General features: G+C 55.6%; 5 protein-coding genes across 5 annotated transcripts; 2 read left to right on the plus strand and 3 right to left on the minus strand.

Annotated features, from left to right (window-relative positions):
* Positions 1-1,118: 1,118 nt before the first annotated feature.
* CCMA1212_002886 (uncharacterized protein) lies at positions 1,119-4,740 on the minus strand (the record flags this gene model as incomplete). The annotated part of the gene is made up of 2 exons (XM_073700254.1): positions 1,119-4,353; positions 4,499-4,740. The coding sequence occupies 2 exons, from the start codon at positions 4,738-4,740 to the stop codon at positions 1,119-1,121; spliced, it is 3,477 nt and encodes a 1,158-aa protein (XP_073561036.1).
* A 3,631-nt stretch (positions 4,741-8,371) lies between these two features.
* Positions 8,372-11,404, minus strand: CCMA1212_002887 (Serine/threonine-protein kinase CLA4; the record flags this gene model as incomplete). The annotated part of the gene is made up of 4 exons (XM_073700255.1): positions 8,372-8,781; positions 8,839-8,938; positions 8,994-11,163; positions 11,391-11,404. 4 exons carry the CDS (start codon positions 11,402-11,404, stop codon positions 8,372-8,374), a joined length of 2,694 nt encoding a protein of 897 aa, XP_073561037.1.
* Positions 11,405-12,513: 1,109 nt separating this feature from the next.
* Positions 12,514-12,805, plus strand: CCMA1212_002888 (uncharacterized protein; the record flags this gene model as incomplete). Its single annotated transcript, XM_073700256.1, has 2 exons — positions 12,514-12,600; positions 12,653-12,805. 2 exons carry the CDS (start codon positions 12,514-12,516, stop codon positions 12,803-12,805), a joined length of 240 nt encoding a protein of 79 aa, XP_073561046.1.
* Positions 12,806-14,931: 2,126 nt separating this feature from the next.
* CCMA1212_002889 (Putative glycine-tRNA ligase) lies at positions 14,932-19,489 on the minus strand (the record flags this gene model as incomplete). Its single annotated transcript, XM_073700257.1, has 9 exons — positions 14,932-15,327; positions 15,408-17,185; positions 17,368-17,462; positions 17,904-18,495; positions 18,552-18,822; positions 18,884-18,994; positions 19,056-19,243; positions 19,318-19,374; positions 19,483-19,489. The coding sequence occupies 9 exons, from the start codon at positions 19,487-19,489 to the stop codon at positions 14,932-14,934; spliced, it is 3,495 nt and encodes a 1,164-aa protein (XP_073561047.1).
* Positions 19,490-20,199: 710 nt separating this feature from the next.
* CCMA1212_002890 (Mitochondrial inner membrane protease ATP23) lies at positions 20,200-21,065 on the plus strand (the record flags this gene model as incomplete). Its single annotated transcript, XM_073700258.1, has 2 exons — positions 20,200-20,757; positions 20,838-21,065. 2 exons carry the CDS (start codon positions 20,200-20,202, stop codon positions 21,063-21,065), a joined length of 786 nt encoding a protein of 261 aa, XP_073561431.1.
* Between the last annotated feature and the right edge of the window lie 191 nt (positions 21,066-21,256).

Consider the following 21,256-nt stretch of genomic DNA (forward strand, 5'->3'; position numbering starts at 1 on the left):
AAAAAAAAAAAAAAAAGACAAAAAGAAGAAACAAATCAGTATTTGAACGGTCTCACTTCCGAGCAGATCCAACCCTTTCGAATCACTCACGCAGAAGCGAAGAAGAAGTGGGATTTTGATTCAAAGCTTTTCTTTTTCCACCCACTTCCACGTTTATCTATAGCCACCGTTCGAACAAGACATGACAAGAGAAGAGAAAAGGGAAAAAAAAAAAAAGACATCATATCAAAGTCCCTGAGAAAAAAAACAGAAGAGGGCAAAGTCCGACAAGTCATCAATCTTCGGCCCCTTTCTGTGTCTTCAGGGAAGACGGAGGAATAAGCCCATCCGCGAAAACCTCGTTCAAAACCAGCAAACCGGACAAGAATCGTCCAATTTGCTTCATAGGGAGAAATACCAAAAGAGAAGAGAAGTGTCCGAGAACATCAAGGAAAGTGAGATTGATAGAAGGTGACAAAGGGAAGAGATTATGGTCACATTAGACATCAGGGGGAACCCGTCCGATCTGACAACACTCCCGCATTATCTTGCCTCCATCCGGTTTTTTTTTTTCCTCTCCAGCATAAACAATCGATTCAGATCTGTGACCGTCCGTAAATGCATGACAAGCTGAAGAAGAGCAGGCGTACAAAATGACGAGGGAAGCGCCTCGTCTGTCTCTTGGAGGGAGGGAAGGGGGGGGGGGGGGGTTGATTTGCGGCTCGAACGTGGGAGAGACCAGCACACGCTGCTGCGATTAGGTCTAAACAGAGGAGTTTGAGTCGTCATCGTGAAATGAGAAATCGTCGATGCAGAAACCATCAGGCCTCTGCATCTTCGGAGGCAAATATCGTTGAGCCAGTGGTTGTCTAGACCAGCCCGCGGAAGGCGAACGCTCATGCGTGGGTCTCTATCGAATTTCAAATCTTCACCAAACTCCGAGCGTGGCAAGGAACGAAATATTCCTTGCATCAACTGACCGGCTGGTTGCAAAACAAAGGTACATAAGACGGTAGACCTTTTTCCCTTCCTCTCTTTTCTCCTTCTTTTCGTCTTTGTCTTCCAGCCATAACAGTGCCATCGTGAATCATCATCATCATCCCCACCAAGAGACATTGCTTCCTCTGAGAATCCATTGGCTAGTAGTTGTTGCGGCCCTGTCGATTTGAAGACGAGGGACGGGCGCGGCCACGTCTACCGTTGCCCTGCTCCTGTTGTGGCATATATCCCATGTTGGGCGGCATGCCTCCCACGTTTCCTCCGTAGGGGTAGCCGCCAACCATGCCAAAACCAGGAGGCGGAGCATAAGGTGGCTGGCCTCCGACGGGTGGCTGCATTGAGCCTCCATTGGGCATGTTTGGCTGGCGGTACTGATCGACGGGCTGACCAGGGTAGCCACCATATCCAGGCTGCATTGGCGGGTAGGGGTAGTTCATCTGGGGATTGCCGCGGTTCATCATGCCCTGAGGATACCCGAGCTGCGGAACGGCCATTGCCGGAGGCATAGGTCCGTTGGGCCCATTGTACATCATGCCTTGGTTATAGGCTGGGTATGGGGGAACCCCAACATCGACATTGTCGCCTCTCTGCTGGGCGTCAAAGTTGGAAACACCGCCAGGGGCGCCGTTGTAAAACGCCTTGTTGGCTTGGCCACCCTGCTGGCCGTGCTGGCCGTTGGCCTGTCGTGAGTTTGGCCTCTGTCGCTGCTCTGCATGGGTGCTAGCGTCTCGGTTTGGTCCAGCTGTTCGGGTGGAGAGGCCGACCTCGTCCATGAGCCGCTTGTAGCCTTGGTTTGCCTGTGCCTTGATTCTGACCAGGACATTCTTGACGTTCTCCGTAACGTCGAGCCGCATAGTCTCCTCGAAGAAAGGCGTCGTGAGAACCTTGAATATGAACGTGGCTCCGCAGGCCTGGTCACTGAGAATGGCCTCGAGAACCTGGTCATTGGGAGAGAAGAAGAGGCGTTTCAGGATATTGTCTCTGGCCTCGGTCTCGTTCTTCTGGTTGATCACCTTGAGCACTGTGAGGTAGGCCACCTTGTGGGTGCACAGGGGTACCAAATAGGGGATGAGCCGTGGGGAGAGAACGTGGCGACGGTTGGCAAAGGTGCAGGTGTCCAGGAACCAGGTCAAGAGGAGGGCGCCGTTTGCGTTGGTGGCCAGCTGAACGCTGTGCAGCGCAATGGCCGCGGCCAGCATTCTCTGCTGGTCCTTGGTTGAGTGGTGGCTCTCCAGACAGGCCCTCATGGCTCGAGCGCCATAGCGACCCTGCGAGATCTCCCACATGCAGGCGAGCATGGTCTCGAAGATGAAGTCGTTGTAAGGGGCACCAAACTTGAGGCATCCCTGCAGGACGTAGTTTCCATACTGGTCGAGGAAGAGAGGGACGGTGTAGGGCCGAAGGCTCTCTACGATGAGGGAGAGCTGGCTGGGCGTCTTACACACATCAATGATCTTCTGGGCTGCCCACGTACCGTTCTTGTGAATGCCAATCTCAGCCAGGTGCGGTGCAATCTCGGCGAGCATTGCATCCCTCATCTGGTCGGACGAGTGGTCAAACAGCTTCTGGACAACGGTGTTGCCAAGATAATCGGACGAAAGCTCGGCAATCTCTGGCAGCATCTCGAGGGCGATATTCTCAATCTCTGCTTGCGAAAGCATCTGGTTATCGATGCGCTTGCGAATGTCTCTGAGCTTGGGGGCGTCGTGGACCCTGGTGTGGGTTGGCTCTCGGACGGGGGGAATCTCCTCCTTGTAATCGTTGTACTGGACTGCCGACTGCAGGCTCTTGGAGATCCGAGCCTTATCCTCGTCAGTGGCGCCGAACTCGCCGACAATCTCGAGGATATCCTGCACCATGTCCCGCAGAGGAGGCAGCGCGGGCGTGGTGCCATTGAGCGCTCCAGCCGCAGCCGAGGCGCTGTCGCCAGGCCCGGCGGCCGGGGCTCCCTTTCCAGTCTCTTGAGCCTTGCCGAAAGGATCGGGGCTGGGCGAAGGGAAAGCTCCATCGTGGCCCGGAGTGTTGGAAGCAGAGGGGGGCTTTGCAAAGTTGATCCGGATGGGACCTGCGCCAGGGAAGATCTCCTTGCCATTCATGCTGGCCTTGGCAGAAACGGCGCTCTCAACTCGCTCGAAGTTGACAAAACCACAGTTCTTATGTGTGAGCACACGAGCAGACAGGATCGCCCCGTGGGACTTGAACATCTCAATAAGAGTCGAGGTGGTGGTGGACGTGGGAATGCCACCGAGCCAGAGGGCGCTGGTGGGTCCGTCGAGGCCCTGTTCTTCGGGGTTCAGATGGCCGGCATTGCGGCTGTTGGACCGTCCCAGGTTCATGCCGGCGACCGCCTGCGAGATGTCTTCGTACTCCTTCTCCTCCTGCAAGCGGATCTCAGCCTGGGGGATGGAGGTGGTAACGGCGGCAGGATTGTTGTTGACGTAGGATCCTACCAACCGGCTTCCTGGAGTATCCAAGACGCCAGCCGTGCGGGCACGCGGCCGAGTGGCCTGGGTGGCGTAGGCTCGGACGGCCATGTTGTGGTTGTGGATAGCCGCCTGAGTGGCGGCAATCTGGTCCTGCAGCGCGGCGTAGTGGCTGTCCATTGGCATGTCGTTCTCGTAGTCGTCCTCGTCGTCAGCGTACTTGTCCTTGTTGTTTACGGAGTAGGATCGGAAGCGGCTGATTTGTCGAGTCATGTCAAACTGGGAAAGGTAGGAGGGCGTAGCAAGTTGAGCTCTCGCAGGCTGTGGGGTCTCAGCAAGGCCAAGGTAATCCAACGTTCTCATATGCACGTCGGATTCACCGCCGCCCTCGCGGGAGAATTGAGACTGGGCGGGCGAGCTCGGGCCGTTGGAGCCAACGCTGGCGATGCTGGCAAGAGTAGAGCCTCGTTCGCGGCCAAGGCCGGAGGGGTTCCAGCTGCTGAAGATGGAGGGACCAAAAGGCGAAGCCGACGTTGGAAGGTTGGCAAAGGGGCTGCGCTGTGGCATAGACCCAGCACGCAGCCGGGAGAGAAGCGTCGAGGTGCCCGTGCCGGTGCTGTTGCTCTCAGGCTGCTCAATGCCGGGAGACGGCGATTTGTTGAAGGGGCTCTGAGAGGGCGTGACGCGGGCAGACTTGGCAGGCACTCCAGGCACGGCCAGGAGATTGTTGCCAATTCCTCCGGGAAATCGCGAGGGCACGGTACCAGCTCGAGCACGTCTAGTTGGGGGCAAGCTCTCGGGCGTTGGCATCTGCACAAAGTCTGGAAAGCCGTCGGTGGGAGACTCGGGGATGTTCTCTCGGAGAGGAGTCGAGTTTCCGCTTGTCGGGGGCCCTCCCCAGGGATTTATAGGAAGACCCGGGACGCCCTCTTGGGCTTGAATCTCGCGAGCCCTAGACAAATCAAGATTGGTGCTTTGGTTAGCCCGAGCTGCTCTCAAAACGCCCCCGGCCCTCAACAATGCATTGGGTTTCGGGCTGCCCTAGGCAGGTAAGAGCAGAGGCTTGGGAAGGCGTGCCTCTTGCGGGTGCCACGAACCTTTTTGAAAAGAGCCGGCTGGAAGCCGACATCTCGTGCGACGGAGAACCAGCCCCGGATCGCGCGCTGCTGCCCATGATGCCGCTCGAGTTCATGCCGCCGGCGAGGCCAAAGACGGACCTGGACGAGGCGGACAGGGGATCGATTGGGTTGTTTGTGGCAGAGGGAGAGTTGGAGCGGTTCTGGCTGGCAGAGTGCGCGGAATAGCCGAGTGCCAAATGGTCGGATCTGGAAGCGGACATTATCGATTATCCAGGTGGCCGCATGGGAATACGGCGGTGGGAAATATTATGTCTGTTCTTTTTCTTGCTTTCCTCTCGTTTATAGGGCGCACTAGTATTATTTCTTTTCGGGTCGTGGAACGCCTCTCGTCTAGCGAGGCTGCGATGAATGGCGTTGCTGGTGCCGCTGTTTGAGGCTTGGAGTTGAAGTCAATCGGTCAAGGGCAAAATTAGGCCAAGGTGACGTGGTGGCTTCCACCGAGCAGCGCCGAAAGGGCAACGACAGCAGCCCGAGAGCTATAAAAAGAAAAAAAAAAAAAAGGACAAGAGAAAGAAGAAAGAGAATGCAGCCGAGAAGTGGGCAGGGGGGGGAGAAGAGAAGATGCTGGAGCCTGTATTACAAGATGATGCCGCGAGCAAGGAAAAAACCACAGCGTCGAGAGAAACAGGAACAGGAACAGGAAGAGGGTGGAGGCACAAGAAGCCCGGACTGGAGACGTGAGTCGAGGTGGACTGGATGAGGTGCGAGGATTTGCGAGCTGCTCCGCTGGCTCGTGTGCTTTCGTGTGCTGTGCGGTGCGGAAAGTCGGGAGACCCTGGCAATAGCTCCAGCGCTTTTAGCGAGGAATTGCCGCCCGGGGTTGCGGTGCCGTGCAGGCAGAGGCAGAGGCAGAGGCAGAGGCAGAGGCGCGCAGTTACTAGACGACAAAGGGAACAGCAGACGACGCAGAAAAAGAAGCAGGTGGCACAAGTCAGTGTACAGGCCGCATGGAGGGCTGGAGGGCGGAACAACGCTCAAGTTTGAGGCTGAGGCTGAGGTTGACCAAAGGGGGGAGAGACTCGAGTTGCGAGGGAGTCGACGTTGCTTCTCGTGGCCATTGGGTGGTGGTCAGTTTTGGGGTCGGATGTGGCGCCGGTACCTGCGGGCGGAGTACTGGCGCTGGTGGGAAGCCGTGGAAGAGTCGAGTTGCTGCAACGTTGGCGGCGGGGTGGCTACTTTGCTTCTTCGTACCTGCAACAAGCACCATCGATTACGTGTGAATTACTTCGAGCCACACGGTACAGCCACGAACATCACATCTCTCCTTTGCAAAGGCATTTCAACTACAATTGAACTCGCTCAGCATCTGCTCACCTCTAGGACTAGTACTACCCGATCATCACTGGAGTTGGCTACAATGGTTGCGTGAGAGGCAAAAGAGATCTTTTTGAGGACAGACTGCATTGTGGAAATCCGTGGTGTGTGTGTCAGCCGTTGTCGTGTCATTCTCAACAGTCCCATCACCCATATCGGCTTGCTTATTCCAGCACGGCGACAATTGGCCTCTGTCTGGTCCGGTCTTGCAACCGCATCCTGTGTGCGTCGGCCTGCCCCTGAGATGTTGCCGCATCGAGTCTAGCCACCAGCGGGAAGCGCTACGAGGGAGGGGGGAAAAGAAGAAAGGCTGCACACACACGCACACACGCACACACGTACAGATGCACCAAGATGTGACGATGGAGAAGGCCTTTGAAACGCAGGACCCAGCCCCCGGGGCAAGGGCAGGTACTTCGTGCTTGTACTCGTGATTGGATCGTGTTGTCGAAAGCCGGAGGTTGTCGGTGTCGATGTTGCTTCTCTGCTGCCATTCGCTGTCTGGCTACCGCGTGAGAGGTGCTGCTGCTGCTGCTGCTGCCGCTGCTGCTGCTGTCCGCCTCATGCATCCTGCATGTAGGGTGAGATTCAAACAAGCCAATGGCTTCTCTTTGCTGCACTTTGTCTCCTTTGCCCTCGCACATTGGTAGCATCTCTCCAATCTTGCATTCCTCCGTCCCCATTCCCCCAACACTTCTATCGTTGTTATCAGCTGACTACGAAGCAAAAAAAAGCCGTGTCTCCGACTTCTCCATAACAGCAGCACCACCAGCCCACAGACCCATTCCTCTATCGATGTGTGTCACTCTCCCCGTGCCTTGGAATTGTGCCGCATCCTTCATATTGTTCGAAATGTCAGCATCAGTATTCCTCACAACGAACCATCTATACCTATCATCAGTTAGTCCGAGTTACCTTTCCCAAACTGCGCCTTTTGCTACCTTGTGAAAAACAAAAACCAAGGCGTAAAAGTATGCGATCCACCCTCTGATAGCCAAAACTCTAACCTCCCTTAGCTACGACCGCAACGGAATCCCTTCGAGAATTCTACGATTCTAATATCAGACCTGGGTAATTACACTCTCACCCATAGTCATATATTCGAATGTGCATAAGCACATGGCAAATTCGACCGAATCCCGCAACTCAAGACAACACAAAGCTTGAGACGAACCTACGTCGCACAGCCGCATCTTCATCGACCTGTATCGTGTCTGAATGTACCTGGTATGTACATGCATCCCGCCGCCAGCTGCAAGGGACGCAAATGCCACAAAAGCACAGACTGACTCATTACTTCATTCGCTGCCTCTTCTACAGTATACATGTACATGCAATGCTGCTCTGTCTTCAGTATCCCGTCGCATGTACTGGTACCAGAGCGCCGGAACAGAATACACGCACCAGGTTGAGTACATTGAAGGATTGTCTCCTCCAACACAAAATTCAGTTGATGCTCTGAATGAAGATCATGAAATGCTAAAATGACAACTGGGGTTATGATTTATCATGATTTTCCCAGACTTCAAAAATCCATCATTTGCTTTTGAATATTATAGAATACAGGTCAATTCAAGACTCCCACCCAGGACACTCTTCTAAATCACAACAGAAACCACCCTCAACCCGCACAAACACAAGCCACGTACACATCTCCAAAACCTCCTCCAATATTCCGTACTCACCTCTCACATCCCCCCCTTCACTCCTCCCACCCACAAACCACAAAAATATCAGTACAAGTAAAACGATCCCCAGAGGCCCAACCCACATTCTCCCGCGACTCATCCCCTCTCCGCCTAACCCCATTGGCCACTGCTTTCAAACCCTCTCACCCATCGACAACCTTGCCGCCCGTCCCCGCCAATGACATGCTCCTACGTGGTTTCCGACGAGTGATCTGCCATAACGCTGAAGCCATTCTCTGAAACAAAACTCGGATTGGCCATCTTCGTACTTGGAAATGAATCGCAGCCCCTGATGTGTGCGTCGGAAGGCTGTTGATCCATCACTTAGTCATGGAGAAAGGGCCAAATCAACAGCAAAACGACAGACTCTCAAGCCAAGACTTCATTACAGCACCATTTTAGGTATTCATTCTCTATCATGTAAATGTACATCTACAAAGCGTGAAGCCGTGGTAGCCACCCCCTTCGTGAAAATAGTCGTTCAGGAAGTAAACTATTCCCCGAGACTCGGTCTTTCTATCCAAGCCCCTGGAATCCCCGTGGGCCTCGTCTCTCGATTAAAGTCATGCAGATATCTTTTTTAAAAAAAATAGGGGGGCACCGCGCAGACTCGCAAGCATGCACAGAACAAGAAGTGTGTAGAGTAAAGCTCAACCAAAAGAACGCCGGCACCAAAAAAAGAGAATGATTCAAGGGTTAACATGGGCCAGCCACTGCTCGCCCAGTAATGGCACGGCAAGGGGACGTGGCGGCCATCAACATCGAAGACTTGACAAAACTCTTTCTTCTCCTTTTCTCACCCATACTCGCGAATTCAACATCGTCCCGTTTATTTCGCGTTGCGCTTGAAAGCCAAGAGCTCTGCCAGGCTTGCGAGGCCGCTGCCGTGCTGCAGGAAGTCATGAGCCAAAAGCTCGTCCGCAGACGCTCGGCTCTTGACGTCGACACACAGACAGACGGAGAGGAAGGCCTTGAGCTCCTTGCTGAGCTTCTCGGGCTTCTTAAGGCGGGGTGTTCCGTTGGTGGCGATGAGATAGAGGGCCTTCAACGGCTCTTCGTTCAGATAGGGCGGCTCGGACTCAATCATCTCAATCGCCATGATGCCCAGAGACCAAATATCGACCTTGGGGCCGTATTCCTTCTGCTTGACAACTTCCGGCGCCATCCAGTAGGGCGTTCCAACCATGGTCGCTCTCTTGGACTTGGCCTCCGTCAACTTGGCACAGAAGCCAAAATCAGCTGTGCAACTGTTAGCATACATTCAAAGCCCAAACATGGCGGTGTAGAAAGACTTACTGATCTTGACGTTGCCTCGGGCGTCCAGCAGAACATTGTCACTCTTGATATCACGGTGAATAATGCTCTGGGCGTGCAAATGTTGCAAACCGCGGCAGGTCTAGTGATTGTCAGCATTACCGTGAACATACAAAGCACCTGTAGAGAGAGCGTACCTCGTGGCAAATCGTAGCAATCTGCTCCTCGGATATTGAGGGGTTGTTGTCAATGACATCAGTCAAGGCACCTCCTTCCATGAATTCCATCACCACCCAAAGTTCAGCGTTGTTGTTTCGGAGGAAGGCATCCAGGAAGTTGACAATGTTCTTGTGGCGGTTGTCCTTCATGACCATGATCTCGTTGACAATCAGCTCCTTTCGGGGCTGGTGAGCGAGGTCCATCTGTTTGATGGCCACCTGGGCCCTGGGACCTTGCTGGCGGAGGAACTCGCGAGCCACGCCCACGGCGGTGTCTTTGATCTTGGCAACATATACCGAGCCAGAGGCACCCTGACCGATCTTCTTCTGCTTGGAGTAGGAGAGGTTGGGGTCTTCTTTGGAAACAGCCTCCTTCAGCTTGGCCATGACCTCATTCTCGGACATGGTAGACATGCGGACATCCTGCTTGCGCTCGGCAGGGGTCTGCTTGGGCGGTGCCGGCTCGGCTGGTTTAGGCTCGCTCTGCGCCTGGTTCTGGTTGACCTTGGAGACGTTGAGAGGCTTGACAGAGGCGGGCAGGCGGGCAGGCTGTTGCTGGGCTGGCGGCTGCCTTTGCTGGGTCGCCTGCGCACCATTGGGGGCTCGCGAGCTTGGGCTCTCGTTGCGCTGCGACGCTGGAGATCTCGGTGCAGAGCTTGAGCTGGACTGGGGGACAACGGGGGGTCGTCCAGAGCCTGCAGTCGGTGGAGCAGGTGCCGGTCGTTGAGCCTTCAGACCGTTAATCTGCTGGGCAGGCTTGGGCGCCGGGGGAGCTGCCCTGGACGGGTTGAATCGGTCGGCAGCAGAGGGGCCACCAGAGCCACCATAGCCACCACCAATCTCTTGTTGAGCCATGGGCACCTTGTTCTTGGGCAGAGACGCGTTGTACTCTTCCATCTCGCGGCGCTCTCGCTCCTCCGCCTCGCGCTGCCGCCTTCGCTGTTCTTCTCTGGCGGCATCGGCTGCCGACGTGTAGGTTGGTGACGAGGTCTGCGCCTGCTGTCGCTGCTGCTGTCCGCCAGGGCTAGGACGGCCTTGAGCACCGGGGCTGTAGGGGGAGCCGGCGCTGCCAGGATGAGGCGGGCGAGGAGGTGCAACTCCAGCGCCGCCACCACCCATGCCCATGGGCTTGTTCTGCATTGCTCCCGGCGGCATGCCGCCGCCAAACTGGTTGTCATTCTGCTTGGCCAGATCGGTTGTGTAGAAGTCGAGGACCTCGAAGACGGCCTGGGGGTTGCGCTCATAATCCTCCTTGGTGATGGCGGAAGAGTTGAGCAGCTTGGACCATTCCGGCGGCAAGCCGACAAACTCTCCAGTCTGCGGGTCAAAGCCGACGTGGACGGCGTGGGCGAAGTTGGTCGGGTTGCTCACGCCGCCCATGCCAGGGCAGGCGCCGTATATGAAGTCGATCCACTCGTACAGGTCGTCCTCGGTCTTGACCTTGATGTGAAGCGCCTTGTTGTTCTGGCCATCATCGTCACCAGGGCTGGTGGACGAACCGTCCGCTCTTCGCTTGATCTCGAAGATGGTGCCTGCAGCCTCGACTCTGCCAACGTTGACAACGTCCTTGAGAAGCAGGGTGTAGGTCACCTTGCCGCCCTCTGTCTTGTGGAAGTCGATGGCCTCCTTTCGGAGTATCAAGAACTTGTTCTTCCAAGGTTGGAAAGGGTTCCTGTTTTCCTTGATCGATGCCCATCCCTCCTTCCTGACAGCGACGCCGCCCATTCCGTCCATGTTGTTCGTCTGCTGGCGAGCAATGGGGAGAGATATCGTAGAGCCCGTGTATGTAGACGTCGCGGTGCTGCGGATTGGAGAGATGGCCATGTTGGCCATGCTTCCCGGAAGATTAGGGTTAGGAGTCAAGTTGAGACGCGGTCTGTCGGGAGGCTGGGGTGCAGGGCCGGGGTTCATAAACTGGTTGGCCGAATAAACACTAATGGCAGGTATGAAATCAGCATAAAGTGTGTCGTCGACGGCATGTGTTGACTTGACATTTGAGTGCTGCTCAGAAACAGGACTGGCGACGAGGGTGGAGGGCGAGGGCGAGGGCGGATGGGGGGGGTTCCCGTCGAAAAGGGTCAAATTGTATATTAGACTTATGAAGGGGCTGCTTTGACTCGAGCGACAGGGTCCTCCTGGGGGAGACCGCCTCGCGCAAGAAGCACACCCATCCACAAGCATCTGGCGGTATAGAAGCTCTGGCACCCAACCCCAGTAGTTATTGGGTCGTCGTGAGGGGCGGACAAGCAGACGTGGGACAAGGAGCCTCTGCCGACTCCCATCTCGCTGGCCATGCCCTGGACCGACCCAGCGTGCTTATGGAGAAGAGTCGTGCCCGTGCCGGTGCGAAGTGATGTGCTAAAACTGACAACGTACCTGTGCTGAGCCATGCTGAATTATATAAAAGACGAAAAAAGGCAGCGGGTAATCGCTTTGGGTATCCTGTTTAATGGTGTCCTTGTTCTAGATCGCTTGTGCGCTTTCAATGCAAGCAGTACGGTATGTGTTTATGAAAGGAAGACGACGGAAGAAACGAGCCTCGCCCCTGGTCCGGTCGGCAGAATAGCGAGAGTGTATCGACGATATGGCGAGGAATTGGGTCGCTTGCTTTCAACGTTGTCGCCGAAGATGGCGGGGCAGGCAGAAGAGGAAGAGATGGAAGTGAGCGTGAAGTGAAGTGAGGCACAAGTCAAGGAGACAGGCGGCACTCGGATCGAATGCGCGCAAGAATCGCACAATGACGGCCGGTGGGGATGTCGCGCGCGTGCAGGACGCAGCTCGAGGTCTCTTTGTCAGGGACGGACCAGCTTCCCAGGGCGCCAGGCGGGAATAAGGAAGCGCAGGCGAGAGAATCGGGGCGCTGGTGGCGTTATGGGGAATTGGAGTCTCTTCTGTTCCTGATTCTTTTCCCTTTTTCCTCTGCCGCTTGGCGCAGTCGAGGCTCCTGTCAAAAAGACGAACGCAGAGAACAGGAACAAAGGAAGGGGGGAAAAGAAGCGAGGCCGCACGGCGAGAGAAGCGAAGATGGGGGTGGGAAGAAGGAGATTTGAGGCGACACGAACAGCTGGGGTCCCTTTGGCTGAGGCGTGCTGCTTGGGGGCTCGACCATTCAGGAACGAGGCCTATAGGCAGGTACCTGCTGTATTTGCACGCTACCGCTGCCGCTACAGCGCCCTGGCCCAACCTTGGGGGCTGCTTCGCGGGCCTGTGGCTCCCAGACGGACGGCGGCTGCGGCTGCTGCTAACCTGCAGCTGGCACCTGTAGAGATACATGCTCTTAGCGGCCGTGACCAGGGCAACGATCCGTGCAGCCAGGTACCGTTACTGCGAACTGATTACATTATGCATCAGGGTCAAGGCTCTGTTGAAGCAGTACCTGCGAGCACCACCTGCGAAGGCGACGGGGTACTCGCAAAACCAACGACCACACCGCGAGCGTCCCAGGTAGCGCTCCCCCTCGGTGCCCGTACCGGCGCATGTAACCCGGGCTGGTGAGGACATGGAGAAACAGCACCAAGTTGTGGGGAAGGTCGCGACGAGGCCCAGCGCGGAAGGCCGCACCCGCCACAGCACAGAGGTCGAGAAGGTGGGCAAGTGGGCTGGTGGGCTAAGTACCTGGGTACTGAACATTACCTTAGTACCTGTGGACGAGGGGTGGGGTCAGTGCCAAGCAAATGGAACCAGAGCCTGCTGCTGCAGTTGTGGATTCAATTGCCGCCACCAGTCGAGGTGAGGCGCGAGGAACGGCGACGGAAACCCCTGAGGGTGGTTTTGGTGGTGTGCCCGCTTAGGGGATTCGGGGGGCCTGGAAGGGGGGGGGGCCTTGCTCAGAAGGGGCCTCCAGGGGCTGGATGTGCTAAAGCTGCAGTTAGTTCGAGTCTGTGGCTGCAAGCACCCGGCTCCATAGGTACATGTACACGTACCTGACCTACTACTACCACACAGCCGCTAGGCCCTAGCGCGGCACTGTCGCCCGGGGCTCTCACCTGAAATCGCTCCATGTTACAGAAGACGCAGCCGGAGCGGGACACAAAGGACCGGCCAATTTGGGATGGACGACGACTTGATGATGACGGGAGCATCGTCAAAGAGAGCACTGCCGGCGGTTGCACACTGCAAGACTGAAGCGCCAGTGCTTCCGATCCTGCCAAATCCTGCATCCCGAGTGTTGAGGCGCGATGACATGACAAGAACATCAATATGCCTGTGCCTGTGACTGCGCCTGTACCCGTAATACAAGCTCAAACGGGAGCCGTCAGGCGTTTGCCAATCTCGCCAACCAAACTACAAGTTCCGGGCCAATCGACAATTGGATGGGAATACATTTAGTTGATGCTCGCTGCCGGCTGCTGGCACATCAATGCTTCGTATCACCAACCCGGAGCGCTGCAGATGCCAATAGAACGCCTGCAAACAACTTCCAACGGCGGCCCCCTCCCTATCTTATGTCCAGTCTCCATCTCCAACTACATGCAAGTTGTTGACCCTTGTGTTTCAAAAGAACCCGCCGCAAAGGAGAAAAGATCCGCCATCAACGCGGGAACTTTTACGTCTATTTCAAACTTTCACCTGTCAATCCCTCTCCATACGTTTCGCAATCGGCAATGATCTGTATTATATCGTATTCTGCCGACGACAAAAGGCCGGGCATGTTATCCAACCGTCAACGCTGAGATGCGCCTTGAAACTCACCTTGAAGTGTACCTGTGGAGTTCCTTCAATGTTACTTCGTCCATCTTGCATCCACATGCACCCTTTCAGCTCCGGAGCAGCTCATCCTCCTCATCCAATGTTTCATGCGTCCCGCTCGTGCTCCCAAACAAGGGACCTCCTACGCTAATAGACAACGCCCTTTTTTGACAAATTACTGTGCGCACATGCACATTCTCCATGCAGGCATGATATATGGATGCAAAGGAAACAACATGAAATCCTACTGTTACGTGAAATGAGAAACAAATCAATACGTTGCTCCAGGTTCATGTTGTCATACTCTTCTCCTCGTCCACTCATCCCACTTGACTTCTCTCACATTCACTGGCAAATCACGTTGAGATAGAATAGACAGGGGTGGTTAATCAAAGAAAGGGGCGGAACCAAACCCAACGAGTCAGCCTGCTCTGATATCCAACCCTTTTTCTGCTTTGCCATTGTCCCTTTCCTTCCCCCAATCAATGCGGCCGATATTAAAACGCAAAGCTTCTCCATAAACCCACACCAGGGACGACCCTTTCCGCGTCGTTTCGGGGCACCCAGTCCCAGTCCCAAGCCTCGGTGCGATTCAGCCTGTGATGGCCCGTAGCAACTGAAATGGCAGGATGAGGTGCTACAAAGACATGCATGTAGGGATGCATAAACCCAGAGGTTCGACAACAGGCTCCCGAGGGGAAAAGAGGGGTCAAACGAGGAGCAAGAGACGTGTAACACCAATCTTTCATCACCGTGATCGATTTGCGTACCACACGTCGGGATACGCGCGCGCAAAACGAAGAGAACATCAAAACTCCCTCTATCTGATGTGACACGTGAAAAAAAGCCGAACAAAGATTAACAAGCAAACACATTACAGTACATACAGCGCTCATTTGGCATGGATCGGATGGACAGGGATCCATCGTCGCCCGTCAATGCACGGATAACTGGATCTTCAGCCCAGTAAATGTCACGAGACGTCAGCTATAACCACTGCATCGTGCAATTTACAGGGTAAGTCCGTAGTTCATACTAGGACTGCCTCTTGCCATACTTCGACATCAAATCGTCGCCCGAAAACATGTACTTGATTTCTTTTCTACTTCTAGATTTTTGCGTCTGAAGCATTCAAATCTTTCCGCACAAAATCCGGCACAACATGTAATCAACTCTTGACTGTATCTTGTTTTTAACCCTCAAAAAAAAAATGATCGCAATCGACCATCTATCGAACGGCAACATCAATCTCCTGTCCCTGGAACTTGGGCAGCTCAGACTCAATCTGCGCCCAAGTCTTGCTTCCGTCCACGAGCGCTCTGATGGCATCCAGGATCTTGTCCTCCTCGGCTCGGACCTGGGTGGTCGAGTCACGGTCTCTCAGCGTGAGGGTGCCGTCCTGGAGGGTCTGGAAGTCGACAGTGATGCCGAGGGGAGTCCCGAGCTCGTCGTTTCGGCTGTATCGCTTGCCGATACTGGCAGAGGAGTCGTCTACGCGGCTGGAAACGCCGAGGCTTCGCAGCTTCTGAGACAGCTTCCTAACCGTAGGCTTGAACTGCGGGTTGGACGACAGAGGCACCAGGAGAACCTTGGTCGGGGCCACGGGAGGCGGGAAAGACAGCACCTGCAAAGTAAGGAGTTGTTAGCGGATGACCCCAGGATTATCTCAAATGGAAAGGGGGGTTAAGGACGAAGAAGACGTACACCACGGGCTTCGTCACCACCCTCGCTGGCTCGGGTCCAGAAGTTGTGCTCGATGAGAGAGTACAGGATGCGGCCGATACCGAAAGACGGCTCGATGACGTTGGGCGTGTATTCACGAGTGTTCTCAACCCGCTTGCGGAACTCGATCGCGACAGTGTCCTTGTCAATGACGGCCTTGCCATCGGCGACGCCCTCCACGTCCAAGGTGATCTTGCCAGTCTCGGCCAGTTCCTTGGCCAGCTTCTCGCGCTGCTCCTGCGTGGTAGCCTCCAGGGCCGTCTCCACCGTCTTGGCGTCCTTCTTGAAGAGGGGACCGAACTTCTTCTTCTGGATGTCGATCTGCCACTCCTCAATGACCCTGGGCTCGTCGAGTCGCTCGCGAACGATCAGAGGAGCGCCAGTCTTCTTGGCGTGGACCGACAAGTCGTAGGCGCTGCGGTCGGCACAGCCAACGCACTCCACCCAGCCAGAGGAGGTCAGCAGCTCGGCGTCCCAGCAGTCGCAAGCGTAGTGGGCCATCTCGTTGGCCATGTGCTGTCGGAAACGCATCTTGGACAGGTCAACGCCAATCTTCTCCATGAAGAGGTGGATGCGGGCCAGGAAGTAGCCGAGAGTCTCGTTGTCGACGACACCCTCCTTGACGGCCTGGCCAATGGTCATCTTCTTCGTCTCCGTCTTTCCCGACAGCTGGACGTGGCGATCCAGCAGCACCAGCTCGACGTGCTCAACCTCGTGGAAGCGGCTGTGCTTCTTGCCGCCCTCGGGGTCGACAAAGTGCTCAATCTCGGCCATGAGGAACTCTCGCACACGCAAGAGACCGGCGCGGGGCGAGATCTCGTTTCGATATGACTTTCCGATGGAGGCCGAGGCAAAGGGCATCTGGGACTGGTTGAACTCGAGGAGCTTGGCAAAGTTGAGGAACTGGCCCTGGGCAGTCTCGGGGCGCAAGTAGCCGGGGAGGTTGCTGCTGGGGCCGATGGACGTCTGGAACATGAGGTTGAAGGCCACGGGATCTGAGGGCAGCACGCCAGTCTCGGGGTTCTTGAGGTCGTACTTCTTGATGAGCTCGCCGAGCTCAGGGCCGTCGTAGTTGTCAATCTTGGCAAGGACCTCCTCGTACTCCTGGACGACGGCATCGTCGAGCTTGACGGCGGCCGCCGACTTGGCCTTCTTCTTCTTCTTGGGGTCGACCTCCTTCTCCTCCACCTTCTGGCCACGGGCCTCCTTGTCGCCCTTGAGGCGGGCCTCGAGAATGGCCTCGACAAAGTGGTCGGCTCGCAGGATCTCGCCGTTCTTGGGGTCCTTGCACATCCAGTCGGCGAACTTGTCGACGTGGCCGCTGGTCTTGAGGACGTCGTGGGGGGTCAGGGCCGTGCAGTCCACCTCGAGCATGTCCTCCTCCAGGACGAAGTGCTTCCGCCACAGGTCGACGATGTTGGCCTGGAGGGCGCATCCCGGCGGGCCGTAGTCGTAGAGGCCGCCAACGCCGCCGTAGATCTCGAACGAGGGCGTGTAGAACATGCGCCGCCGCAGCATGGCATCGAGCACCACCTTGTCGAGGGGCTGGCCCTTGAGCGTCGTCGCGGACGAAGACATGGCGCCGGTCTTGGGGGGGTTCTGCGGCCTGGAGAGCTGGAATGCGCAGAGCTGGGAAGAGACGGACAGGTTGCGACGGCGCAGCGCTGCAGCAGGTCGAGGTCGAGTCACGCGCGGGACGAGGCGGGCGAGAGTTGCTGAGGACGAGAGCAGCAGCTGGATTGGCTTCATCCACCCGGGAGCTGGACGGAGGGTTATAGGAAGAGAGGCGCGAGTCGTAGGAATTTGAACTCGGGCCGCACTTCTTTTTTTTCTTCTTGCCTCTGGCACGGACTGGTCAAGGTTGAAGATGGTGGGGTTGGAGCCAGATGGAGGGGAAGAGGCGCAAAAGTTTGTGCGTGTGACTCCAACGGTCGAGGCCCACCGGGATTCAGCGAGCCCGAGATCTTGCAGTGGCCGATTGACTCTTTTTTTCCCCCCTCCAGCGCCCGGCTTCGGCTGCCCTCCGCTGGAAGCACGCTAGCAACAGCGTTTACTTGATATGAGCGGCAGGTTGATGTTGACATCAACAACTTGAGTTGAAGTCATCAAGTCAAAGTAAAGGAGCAAGAATAATGATGGAAATGGAAGAAGCCACTTCTCTCATTTCTCTCACAGCATGACCCTCACCAGAATGACTGGTGGCCCAACCTGGCAAATGTAACCCATCCTACAGCCATTGACAAACCGAGGGGGAATAAGTCCATCGCCTCAGCGTCAAACTGCCATTTACCCAGAACCCAAAAGGCTAAATTCCATGCTTTTCTATCCTGTACCAAGTCAGACGTCAATCTATAGAAAGTTTCAACCCAATCTCCCTCTCTCTCTCTCTACACGGCAGGCGAGCGCAACTCCCTCGTCGGTGTTGCTGTGCCGCTCTCCCCCCGAAACAGACCAATGTGTGACCTGTGTGCGACATACTCGCTGTCCGCGTAGCCAAGTATGCCTCTAATCTCAGTGCTCTGGTGACCCACGATCCTCGCGATTTCAGGCGCGGCATAGTTGACGAGGGCCCGCCCAACTTCCACGCCCAAGCCCTCCCAGCGCTTTCCATCCGGCCCAGGAGACGATCGCCGGTTGACGACGACCAGTCGGACGACTTCTTGCTGGGCAAAGTTTCCCTCGACGTCAACCACACCGACGGGGAGCAAGCCAGCCTTGGTAAGGAGGGCCTTATGAGCGCCTTCGTCAATGTACAGCGTGCCGTGAGGGTTGGGGGTGTGAAGGAGCCAAAAGTGACGGTCTCGAATTGGATCATTGGAAGCCAGGAATCGTGTGTGCAACGGCGGCGCTGGCCTCGTGTCCGCGGGTTCCGACGCAGCCATGAGGTTCAGGGCAAGGGATGATGATGATTTCGAAGGCTGATGATGGAGGTAGCGAACAATGTTCAGGACGTTGCCGGGGTTTGACGACCTGGTGATGATTGTCGTCACGCCCGCCGATGTGCCGAGTCTCGCGGCAATGATCTTGGTGCTCATGCCGCCTGTACCCAGGGCAGACCCAGCGCTTGAGACTATTTCACCGTTAGCGACTGTATTTACAAGAGGGAGTGTCAAGACCACAACGTACCATCCGCCTCGAGGGCCGAGATATCCTCCACGATTTCAATAGGCTTCGCATCGGGGTTGCTTCTCGGGTTCTTGTCGTACAAACAGTCGACATCCGTCATGAGGAATAAGAGATCGGCATGGATCATGGCCGCCGTAATCGCTGAGAGGGTATCATTATCGCCAAACTTGATTTCGGAAACTGCAAGGGTATCGTTTTCGTTGACAATGGGAATCACTCCCATGTCCAGCAACTCGTTGACTGTGCTTTGAGCATTGAGATATCGTGTTCGCTAAACAAAGAGGTCAGCTCGGAGAAGTTCATCTCCACGATGCGAGTGGATTATATCGTACATCGGCAATGTCATTTCGTGTAAGCAGAATCTGGGCCACTGGCTGGGCCATATGCGCAAACAGGCTGTCCCAGAGGCTAATTAGCCGGCACTGGCCGATTGCTGCTAATGCCTATGAGCATGTTAGAATGACTGAGTGTGGTTTCGTGATTTTTTGGCGTAGGTAGCCGTACCTGTAACTGGGCCAGATGCTTGGGACGCTTCGCTACATCCATGCGTCGAAGACCGACACCAATGGCTCCGGAAGAGACAATGACCACTCTATGGCCATCCTTTCTTAATTTGACCGCCGTATCCACGATCAGGGTGAGGATTGGGAGAAGAGGCTCATGAGTGTTTTCGTCGACAATTGAACTTGTCCCTTTCGTTCATGAGTCGTCAGACCAATGCCCCGTCTTTCGATGATCTCCGTCCACCTTCAGGCGTCGTACTTACCCAGCTTGATGACAACGGTCAGCGGCTTTGGCCTCCTCATGGCCGACACGCCGTCGTCTTGTTGATGTAAATGTTAGTGGGATGAGACACAGAGAGCTGCGACACTGAAGATGACACGCCGCGAACGGGAACCGGACTGAGAGTGGGAAATCAAAAAGAACGGACGGAGCATGAACACTTAAAGAAGCAGAACAAGAATCAAGACGCGCGTTGCAGTACAAAAAAGAACGCGGCCTGGCATCCCGGCCATCAAACCACTGAGACACCATGGATCGATCGACATCAAGTATGGGCAAGGCCGTGCTTACTCTGAGTAATATCTTCAGACATTTCTGCCGAACCTGTTTCCCCCCCTGTCGCGAATCTGTGCTGTAACCTCGTAGACCTAGTTGGAGCAATGAGTTCAAGAGCAATGAATAATCAAGCAGCTCTTTCGCCTCTTGATGAGAATGACAGATTGAGAGTGACATGCAGAGGATGTCCGTTGATTTTCAAGTCGCCGAGATCGCGGCTCCCCCACCCCCTTGGGAGTTTCTTCCAATGAAAATGCTTGGAATCGAACAAGGTACCTGGGTACCTGACACCGGTAAACTTGCGATAAGATAAAGGTAAGCCGGGCTCTGCTAAGAGAGAGAAAAAGCGCTCTCACCGCCCTGCGCTTTTTGTCAATTCCCGTCGGCAGAATTCTGGACGACAACAGACCTGGGATGAGGTGAGGCAACACCATCACATCATCCACCAACGGCATGAGAAATCTCTCCCCTTGTCTCGGCCAGCAATCTCACCACTACTATATGCCGGGATTCACTACAAATTAACCCTTGCAGCATCAATCTCCATCTCAATTCCATACACACACACACGCACACGCACACCACAGCCATGGCACAAGGCGCATCACCACCAACCCCCCCAGCTCCGGCTACATCCGCGTCCACCCCATCAACCGCCCCCAAAGAAGTCGTCAACGACCCCTCCCGAACCGGCTTCGACCCCCAGATGAAGTGGTGGATGAACTACTTCCGCATCCTCTCCGGCCAAATGACCCCCGAGGGCCAGTTCCACTACCGCGAGTGGCGCTACAAGGTCCACGAGGAGCGCGACTGCAAGCGCTGTGACGAATACCGCGACTGGCTCTTCACCTACTCCCCCGTCGTCCGCTTCCTCTCGGGGAAAATCCAGGACCTCAACGGCAAGCTCGACGCCTCCAACGTCCTCTGCCGCAGGTGTCCCGCCCGCCTCGAGGACGACGGCCAGGTCCATCGCCAGTCCGGCGGCTTCAGCCCCAACCACGGCATCTTGATTTGCGCAAACGAGATTCGGGATAGGAAACACTTGGAGGATACGCTGGCGCATGAGATGGTGCATGCGTGGGATCATCTGAGGTGGAAGGTGGATTGGACGGGTGATAAGGACTTGAAGCATGCTGCGTGCACAGAGGTCAGTACTTGCCGGCAGATGGATCTGCGAAACAGTACCCTAGCCGATATGGCAACAGGGCTAACACTCCTGAATCACAGATTCGCGCATCAATGCTCAGCGGAGAGTGCCGTTGGAGCAGAGAAGCCTTCACCCGCGGCAACTGGTCTCTTACCCAGCAGTTCCAAAACTGCGTTCGCTCAAGGGCCATCCGATCAGTCATGGCCCGGCCGAGATGCAAAGACGACGTGCAAGCGACGAAAGTGGTCAACGAAGTCTGGGACTCGTGCTTCTCCGACACAAGACCATTTGATGAGGTGTACAGGTGAAATCGAATGCTTTGTATTTATGGACCCTATGCTGTACGATAAACGCCTAGCACCAGCGCAGCTCTGCGTGACACTCAGCTTGCATGTTACTTTCAACGTAATTAAAAGATACCCCAAAACGAAAAGACTAATTCGACTGACTCGCTGTCTCGCACCCTGTAAAGACCCAAAAAACGTGTAGTGAAACGAAA

This window comes from Trichoderma ghanense (assembly GCF_004382785.1).
Source record: "Trichoderma ghanense strain CCMA-1212 chromosome Unknown scaffold_2, whole genome shotgun sequence".
Lineage (NCBI taxonomy): Eukaryota > Fungi > Ascomycota > Sordariomycetes > Hypocreales > Hypocreaceae > Trichoderma > Trichoderma ghanense.